We start from the raw sequence: 10,325 nt of genomic DNA on the forward strand, positions 1-10,325 counted from the left end.
TGCTTTCAATCAGCAGAAGAGGACCTGATAGAAAAATTCAGGTCCCCCTCTGCTGATTGACAGCAGCAGTGGGCGGGTGCATTAGCTAGTTTGCTATTGGCTATTGCAAAGTGCAATAGCCAATAGCAATCTAGCTATGCAATCGTATGCCTTTTTTTTTCTTTTCTGACTGACGGTCGGGCCGCGGCTCCCGATGTCAGAAAAGAAAAAAAAACGATCGCAGGGAAAGGTTTAATCTGCTTGATAGAGCAGATTAAACCTTTCCGGGAGAAAATGTTTCTCTCCCGGGTGGCCGGGAGCCGCTATCTAATAGCGGGAGACTCCCGGAGCTTCCGGGAGAGTTGAGATGTCTGCTATAGTACAGAAAGGGGATCCACAGAACAGCAGAGGCACTTAGTTGGAGGCACCATGTGGTGTTTGACGACTTAAAAATAAAAGCTTCTTTTAGTAAATCAACCTTAAAGCAGACCTTGCACTTAAATAGTAAAGTCTGCTTATTTAGTGTGGTCCTCCTCTCCCTTGACAAAACGTTCCAAAAACCGGGGGAAAAAACCTGAGGTAGAGAGTGTAAGATAATATAAAACCTTCTCCCGGCTTCCACCCACTGTGCCTAGACAAGAGTGACATCATCATTCTTCTTGCAAGATCCCCGAAAATACTGAGTAGCTGAAATCTTGGAAGAAGATGACCTGCACAGTGCTGCTGAGTCTTCTTGCGAGTATCCAATGAGATCCCTCAGGGCCTCATTGACGGTATGGTGACATCACTCCCTGCACTACAGAAGGAGGGGCAAGGTAGTTATATTTTCTAACTTTTTATCCACCCACAGGTGCTTTTTTTTAAAGTTTAATGCAGCATTTCAGCAAGAGGAAGGGAGGCCACAATAAACAAGTGAATCACGCATGGAGTACAAGGTCTGTTTTGCACATTACAATACATTGAAGCTGAAACATATTAGAAGATCAGATCTGCTCTCCAAAGAATTATGCTAGTGCTTCGGTCTTGTTATAATTAGAAATAAACACCCCTGAGAGGAGGAAATGATGCTACATTTTCTCTAAGCAGTTTTGTAAATTAGGCACGCAATTTCCTAAAACAGAACAGATCACAATGGTGCAAACAGTACAGGCATTGAGTATTGCTGGATCCAACCAGTAAAGACAGTAATTGCTGGATCCAACCAGACAGTAAAGCGATGAAAAACGTCCGTTCGTCCGGCACAGCTCAGTGCAGTGACATCAGAAGCTCTGCCCTACGTACGTTATGTCAAAACACGTGACTTCATCAGGGGTTTATTTAATAAATTGCACTTTATTGGACGTAACGCACTCCTTGTCCTTTTTCTCTTTCCCCCTGTATTTTTTTTGGTACCTGTGATCTGAGGAGATTTTTTCAGTGCATGGGCTTCCCTCCCCCATTAAGAAGGGAAAAAGCGCATTTGACCTAGCTCTGTGGGTCTGCCTCCCCAGTTGAGCACTCACTTGTTATCATCACTCACTGGGTGGAGGAAGGTCTGCCTGCATTGTGTGATTATTCTTACCTGAGAGTTGCATGCAGATTGGCTATGAATCATCTAAGGCAGTGCTCCCCAACCTTTTTATCGCCGCGGACTGGTCAACGTTTAATAATTTTACCGTGGCCCGCTGAGGGGGGGGAGGTCCGCGGACCGGGGGTTGGGGACCACTGATCTAAGGAATAAGGATGGGCTCGGCGTGTTCGCAGCTCCATGTGCCGAGCCCGCCAGGAAGCTGACAGCGCGAGGCGCCAATCACAGGCACTGAGACATTTCCCGATCTCTGCAGCTGCGGACCGGGAAAATGTCTCAGTACCTGTGATTGGTGCTGCGTGCGGTCAGCTTCCTGGCAGGTTTGGCACGTGGAGCTGTGAACACGCCCGAGCCCATCCTTACTAAGGAATTTCCTTGCACGATCACCATTGTTTCCTTTTTTTTCCTGGGACTCTTTGTTTTTGTTGCTTTTTTTGTGTGTAGATATTTTTTTATGCCTTATTTGTTTGAAGGCTCATATATGCGATTCATTTAGGTTTCATTGTATTAGATGTGTATGATTATTAGCTCGGCACAATATTGTTTTTCACAACTATGTAAGACTGGCTTTCCCTCACTTTGGAGAGGTTTGCTCTTACTTCCTGATGTCCATCTGCTTTCCTGCCTATGGAACAGGAATTAAAGGTAAATCTCCCCAGTAGGTTATATGAGCTTTTACTCCTTCCCTACTCAGTCCAAAACTAAATTTTTTCTATAGATATACTAGAAGTGTGGAAGTTTACAGCTTTTAGAAGAACCTAAAAACTTGAAGCAGCATATCTGTAGGTCTGTAATCACATCAAATATGCTGTGATTACAGACATACAGCAAAAGAAACAGGGTGACAAGGCTGCGTAAACGAGTGCATCCAATCAGTTTGCACAGGTTTACTTGGTAAAATTCAAGCAACTACATTTAAATCAATAATTACTAGAGGTTCTTTTTGTCATGAAACAATACAAGTTCCAAAATGCTAATGTACGCCTTTTCCAAACATATCATAAAGATGCAGAATCGCCATTTAAATGTCTTCTCTATGCTACATGAAGCATTTTATTTTACTCACATTTTATATCCAATGTAAAAGGATACCTAATATCATTCTCCAAAGCTGGATGCTTTACAACACAAGTTATGTTTCTTCTTCTTGCAAATCTTGTAGGGACCAGCTTGTATTGGCTTATGACTGTGACAGTTTTGTTTGTAAAGATTGTGGAATTCACTTCTGCCTTTCCAAGAGCCTCTTCCCAGCTCACCTCTGCAGCAGGTTTTCCTGTAGCAGCTGTACAGATGGCTGCTACAGTTTCATTTGCACCATCCATTAAAGAATCAGGTCCTTTAGTTATACTCACAGTTGGTTCAACTAAAATAAAAGGAACAAATACATGTTAAACAATTTAAATTGATGGAGTACATAAAACAGTTTACTGGCCATCTTAATAAAACACAAAAGGCTTATTAGAGGATGTTTTGGCAATGCAACCAAGAAAGCTGAGACCCTGGAATAGCTCATCTTTGTTCCAAGTATCCTTGGAAAAGAGAACCCCTGTCTCTTAGCTGGCTGAAAAAAATATCATCAGTTATATTCGCCAGATGTTCTCCTATTATGATTATGCATTATTTAGGAGAGAATAAACTTGATAGGTTGGCTTGCTGGGTGCAAACTCCAGTCACCCATTGGCTGACAGCAGTAGTTCTGTCAAAATTAAAATTTTTGATCACAGTGGTACACCGATAATGCTGTAGGAGTAGGAAGCTGGAAGGGCAGAGGAGTGTGCTTCCCTCTAACTCCTTCTGGCAATGTAAGACAGAAGCACTGGATATTTTTTTTTTTTAGCATTTTGAACTGAACTAGAGACAGACACTGCAAGATTCAGGATTGGGCTGCTATAGCCACTTGGGGAAAATTGGTATGATAAATTGGATAAAATGGCTGATCCACTGGCGAATTGTTCTGGGGTGACGTACCTGTACGTACTCCCATGAATGCATGCCTGCACTGCGTTCGGCCGCTGCAACTGCTCTCATTAGAGAGCTGTGGTTTACACACAGAGCTGATTGGACTGGCTCTGTGAATACGGTTATCACAGTGATCAATGAAAAAAAAAAAAAAGTTTAAAATAATGACACTCCCCCCCTGCTTGTTATATCCATTCTGCCTCTCCTCTGACCTGTATATTAACCATTTCACCTCCCTTATCTTGCACATCTATACATTAACCCCTTCATCTCCATACTCCTACAGTATGTGACCTGTACTTTAACCCCATTACCTCTTCCTCCCTTGGTCTATGACTTGTACATTTATTGTACCTTGTGCATGATTACTAAGCTCCATGTTTTAACTCCCTCAATACCGGCATGGTCCGTCATGTCCAAGAAATTGCAGCAAAAATCAGATCACTTTGGAGTGTCGTCTACTTTCCATAAAAGGTAAACTGTCCAGGCATTTTTATTTGCTATGATTTATCAACAAATGTAAAAGAAACAGGTTTTTTTTTAATTTGGTCTTTTTTTACTTTACATAGTAAAAAATAAAAAGTGGTTACTAAATACTAATAGAAAGCTCTATTTGTCCCCAAATAATTATATAAAATAATTTTTTTTTACAACTGGTACAATTTTGTTGCATAATGGAGGAATTCTCAGCCAAACTTGCACAGTGCTGAAAACTGTAAAATGGCCTGGTAATGAAGGGTGTGTAACATGCCGGTACTGAAGTGGTTAAACCTGAAAGTACTATAATGTTACACACTAAGGGGTCTATTTATAATCAATTCCCAGTGTAATTTGTCCTATGAATCTTTCTTAACGCTCGTTCACTGCAAATAGAACCCATGGGCTTCAAACCAGCATCAATGCTTACATTTGCACAGTCGGAATTTTGTAAGATTAGGGTTAGGTGTACGATTAACCAATTATACCAAGCAGGTGCTAATGATCATCAATTTCATATGTAGGTTGAAACACAGTCATTAACGGAAACAGAAACAGCTGTGTAGGAGGCTTAAAACTGGGTGATGAACAGCTAAACTCTGCTACTAAGGCAAGGTTGTGGAAGACAGTTTCATGTCACAGGTCATACACCATGGCAAGACTGACCACAGCAACAAGACACAAGGTAGTTGTACTGCATCAGCAAGGTCTCTCCCAGGCAAAGATTTCAAAGCAGACTGGGGTTTCAAGATGTGCTTCAGTCAAGCTCTTTTGAAAAAGCACAAAGAAACGGGCAAGGTTCACTCTGTGGTTTGCCAAGGAAACAATGCAGCAGATTAGACACATCATGCTTACTTCCCTTCGACATTGGAAGATGTCCAGCAGTGCCATCAGCACCAAACTGGCACAAACCAGTGGGACCCCAGGTACACCCATCTAGTGGCCAGAAGTAGTCTCAATGGAAGAATTGTGGCCATAAAGCCATACCTCTGACGTGGAAACAAGGCTAAGAGACTCAACTATGCATGGAAACATAGGAACTGGGGGTGCAGAAAATGGCAGCAGGTGCTCTGGACTGATGAGTAAAAATTTGAAATATTTGGATGTAGCAGGAGGCAGTTTGTTTACCAAAGGGCAGTGAAGCATGGTAGAGGTTTCTTGCAAGTCTTGGGCTGCAGTTCTGCAATTGGAGTTGAGATTTGGTCAGGATCAATGGTGTCCTCAATGCTGAGAATTACAAGCAGATACTTATACATCATGTCATACCATCAGAGAAGCGTGTAATTGGCCCCAAATGTATTCTGCAGCAGGACAATGACCCCAAAAATATAGCCGATGTCATTAGGAACTATCGTCACGGTAAAGAAGAACAAGGACTCCTGGAAGTGATGGTTTGGCCCCACAGAGCCCTGATCTCAACATCATCAAGTCTGTCTGGGATTACATGAAGAGACAGAAGGATTTGAGGCAGCCTACATCCACAGAAGATCTGTGTTTAGTTCTCCCAAGATGTTTGGAACACCCTACCTGCCGGGTTCCATCAAAAACAGTGTGCAAGTATACCTAGAAGAATTGATGCTGTTTTGAAGGCAAAGGGTGGTCCCACCAAATATTGATTTGGACTGCTATTCTGTTAATTTTCTTTCCATTTTGTTAATTGATAAAGATAAATTATTAACACTTTTATTTCTGAAAGCATTTTTTCACACCTGCCTAAAACGTTTGCACAGTACTGTATATATTTGGAAAATACGTTAAAAAAAGTAAATAAACAATGTAATAAAAATTTGGTCACGTTTCACTATTCACCACTGCTCATTGCAGATGATTGGTAAAGCATGTGCAAAGTGCAGTAACCCACAACGTGCAGTCACCTTTAAAGAAACAAAATAAACTAGCAAGCATACTGAAGGTGAAATCTGGTAGCTTGTTATGGGTTACTCGCTGCATATCATCACTATTATTTGTAATTCCTGTTTAAAGGTTTTTTGTGTTAATCCAAGTAGGTCTACCAGCATGAAAACATAGGTTGCTCTTGCTTCTGTACACATGATGTCTAGCAAACCAAGGCTCAGCAAGGTCATTATTTCTTAAATTGGCCTCAGAGAACACCTGGTAGAAACATCAAAAGCACTGAGCAGGTGGAAAATCCCTGCTCTAATGATGTCCATTAATTCTGGTTATTACTGCTTAAATCTTTTTTTTTTTTTAGTGTATGGCAGAAAACTAGATCTCTCACTCAGTGATGATCTGCAAAAAATATGCCACAAGATTTGCAAAAAAGAAACAGTTGAGTTCATCTGTGCACAGCCCTCAGTGTCTAAGGACAACAGAAAATAGGAAGCTCTAAAGCAAATGGATTTCCCTCTAGTCAACATCCCGTGTTTAAAAAAAAAACCATATTAAGCTATCTACTATTTCCTGCTCAACAGCACTGAATGAAACACTACCCTCTTGAATCTATTTATGGCCCCAGCCATCCAAACTTTCTGTTTACAGTAATAAAAACCAGAGTGTTATATTTTCCACAATAAGGGAAAGTGCTAATGCTGGGGTGGCGACTCTTTGAAATGATACTGGGTGGTTAGAGAAGGGCACCTGTCACATCCAAGGACAAGCTCAAAACAGAAAAAATTATGCAATGGAGGAAAATGCAGGATAACAGATCGCAATGCAGACACATATACTGTATGGTTAGACTACATCCACGGGTGCATTTGCCTAAGGAGAAAAGTTCTGCAACTGCAAATACATCAAATAATGTCAAATATTTTGAGAGATGTTACCATAACTGGAGTTATCTTGGAATTTCTTTACCGAACCTTTGAGGTAACATTTAATTCTTACCGAGCACAGTCACCGTGGTTGCGGACTGAATAGTTCCGAGTGGGAATGTAACTGCTTTGCATATATATTCCCCCGCATCAGAGAAGCCTACATTATTTATCACAATTGTTGCATCATGAAGCGATGTATTTTTAAACATGGTTCTATTCTGATATGATTCTTGAACAGATGTTCCAAAGATAGGGTGGTGGACAACTATGGTCTGAGTAGTCTTGCCAATGTTTTTTTCCCATGAGATCTGGGTTATTGCTTCATTGACCTCAATTAAGCACTTCAAAGTGACATTCTTTCCCCACACAGCAGTCTCCTGTGGATCCACATGTATTGGCCCAGCAATTGAACCTGTAAAAAAAAAAAAAAGAACAAATGATGCAATGTGAAAAGCAGTTATACTGAAATAAATGAGTGGCTAAAAACAAAATTTACAGGTGAGAATCTTTAAAAAAAATGAATGCACTAATAAATGTTGTCAACTTTTTCAATCATCGATTAATCGGCTTCCAATTGGTTGGCCCTGTTCACGGCTCCACCAACGCTGCGCGCCGCACCTCCTCCCCACCTCATGCTCGCCGCTGCCAGACACCCGCCCGCATCCACGCTCGAAACGCCGCACCTCCTCCCTGCCTCACTCTCACCGCACACCCCAATCAACGATCGGCACAGGGACGCGGGGAGAAGAAGTAAGGAGGAGCAGGTGTGGGCGGATGACAGCCGCCGATAGACAGGCCGATCTCAGAAACAAGTTGCTGGAAGACTGCTCAGGTAAGTCCCCCCACATGGTGCTCTATAATGTATTGCTGGGATTTGTAGTCCTCTATAGCTGATGGTATAATATACAGCACAATGTACCATCAGCTATAGAGGAATACAAATCCCAGCAATACATTGTACACTGTATGTGTATTATATTATTGCTGGGATTTGTTGTACTCCTCTATAGTTGGTGGCATTCTGCATTGCGCTGTACAGAGGACTACAAATCCCAGCAATAATACATTATACGGCAATGCAGAATACCACCAGCTATAGAGGAGTACAACAAATCCCAGCAATAATATAATATACATACAGTGTACAATGTATTGCTGGGAGTTGCAGTCCTCTGTAGCTGATGGTATTCTGCATTGCTGTGTAATGTATTGCTGGGAGTTGTAGTCCTCTATAGCTGATGGTATTCTGCATTGCTGTATAATGTACTATTGCTGGGATTTGTAGTCCTCTATAGCTGATGGTATTCTGCATTGCTGTATAATGTACTATTGCTGGGATTTGTAGTCTTCTATAGCCGGTGCCATTCTGCATTGCTATATAATTTTACACTTTTCATGTCACTATATTGCACACCACACACCGCTCCCTGCTTGCTCCTGTGATGGACTGCAATCTCAATACAAACTAGTAGTCCATCCCAGGAGCCATTTTTTACAATTTATTTTTTATCCGATTAATCGAACTTAATAATCGGCTAACTAATCAATTTTGAAAATAAAGTAGAACTCATTCTCTTGATACTGTGGCAAACTGTGTGTACGTTATGCTAAAGTTCCAGTGAGCTAAGACCTCTGCAAAGTGTGTGTGAGCAGTAATTTAATGGGACAGTCTACCGTTTTGCTGAATCCCTAAAACTACTGTCCATATCCTGGGGAAAAACTCAGTAGCCACTGTGAACCTGATGACAGCAGACTGTTGTTTGAAGGTGCAAACACTGCAAGCTATACCACTTAAGTGCACAGCTGTGTATGTTGTGAATCTGCAGCATGGAAGACTTGGCATTACTGCAAGCTAATTCTGCCCAACAACAGGCCACTGCCTCTTAGCAACAGGATCAGCAGCAGAACCTGGCCCAGACCAGCAGCAAGAAACTAATGGACTGTGGGCTGTCCAGTTGAGGCTCAAGTGACTGCAGATAGAGACTGATAGGCCTTGACAGTAGTGGCGCACCAGTTGGCAACTTGAACCTCAGGTCTTTTTACCAGACTATAAAGGATAACAGCCCAAGATAATGTGGAGGCCTTCTTATGCATTTTCTAGGGGGTTGCAGAAGGGCAGGCCTAGTCTGAAGAATAGAGGGCAGTGTTTGTTGTGCCATTGTTATCAGGAGACCAAAAAGCATACTTTGCCTCAGATGATGCCTTGGATAATGAGAAATTGAATATAGAGAACCTGTTGTGTCTGGGGATGACAACCTTGGTGAGGGTGCAGTGGGTCAAAATGCTGCAAGTACTATTTTGATCGCACCGCCCTGGACCGCAGGCATAATGTGCCTTGCCATCCCGTGCAGCCGATCGCATTGCAGCCGGAGGGGGTGGCTACGGTGCCATTTCACTTCAATGGCCCGCCACGCCCCCTCCTGCCCCACAAAAAAAAAAAAAGAGAGAGCCGGCCGCAATGCGATGTAGTGCGTTCTGGCTACAATCAGGCCGGAACACACGGCATCTGGTGTGAAAGAGGCCTAAATCACTTAATGTCCACATGATGTTTATAAACATCATGGATTTGGAAGTGGTTAGAATAAACTCACGGCAGCAGTAGCCAGGAGCTTCATCCAGCTCCGGGCCATCCAGTAAAAATGATCTAGGCAGGTGTAAAGCCATAAATTTAAATTTGTCATATTTCTCTAAATGTTCCTTATTCTAATTTGTGCAATAACCTCAAAGTGAATATTTTTGCTTAATGTAGACCTCTCAGCGATTTTACAAGTCTGCATTAACACGTTCCTGGCATGTCAAAATACACAACATTTTTATTTAAAGAAAAAATATTTAAAAAAACAAACCCTTTTTCGATTAATAGTAGTCATTTTGCGCCTATCTTTGCATAGCCTGAGATAATGTTATCGGTCTGCTGCAAGCAGGAGGAAGCATGTCCTCAGTCTCTGCTCCCCTAAGTGATCAGATTGCAACATTGTAACTGTGTAGCACAGGGTGGTATCCTGCAGCAGAAGCGGTGTCACATGTTTGTGAACACAGCCAAGAAAAGCGCAGACATCAGGATGTCATCTCTGAAACATTATCTTAAAAGTAGGAAGTACAAAGTAGGAAGTACATGCTGACCATACCTGAAGATGTATTGTCAGGGGGAGTACTGTGATCTCTGTTATAGGTAATAAACAACCTATAAGTGTTTACATTATTGAGCATGCGTACACTTAAACATGAAAAAATAAATAAATCAGATGCTTGATCCACTTTAAAGAGAATGTTCATATTTTGAATATTCTAACAACATGCATTGATAATTCTTTCAATATGTGTTATGATTTTAAAACTTGGTTTTTATGTATAACTTGTAAGACCAGCGTTATTTGTTCATTACATATACAAGCACTGCTAGCTGTATTGCAACACTTGCTACTCTATGGATTAGCTTACTCACTGAAAACAAGGTGCATGGCTGACATCTTAACAGTGTAAATGCACATGGGTCTCTATACGATCCACGCTAGTGGCTAATTAATGGTCTAAATTTATTAAAATAATAGCAATATGGTAGGACA

General features: G+C 41.6%; 1 protein-coding gene across 1 annotated transcript in view; it reads right to left on the bottom strand.

Moving 5' to 3' along the window:
- Window positions 1–10,325, bottom strand: part of NECTIN3 (nectin cell adhesion molecule 3) — an 80,067-nt gene that overhangs the window by 24,401 nt on the left and 45,341 nt on the right. Inside the window, exons 4-5 of the mRNA XM_018556884.1 lie at window positions 6,830–7,171; window positions 2,613–2,909 (exon numbers count right to left, since the gene is read on the bottom strand). Coding sequence (XP_018412386.1) covers window positions 2,613–2,909; window positions 6,830–7,171 — 639 coding nt within the window. The remainder of the gene's footprint in view (window positions 1–2,612; window positions 2,910–6,829; window positions 7,172–10,325) is intronic.

Source organism: Nanorana parkeri, unplaced genomic scaffold (assembly GCF_000935625.1).
Source record: "Nanorana parkeri isolate BGI_ZX_2015 unplaced genomic scaffold, ASM93562v1 scaffold257, whole genome shotgun sequence".
NCBI classification, from domain to species: Eukaryota; Metazoa; Chordata; class Amphibia; order Anura; family Dicroglossidae; genus Nanorana; species Nanorana parkeri.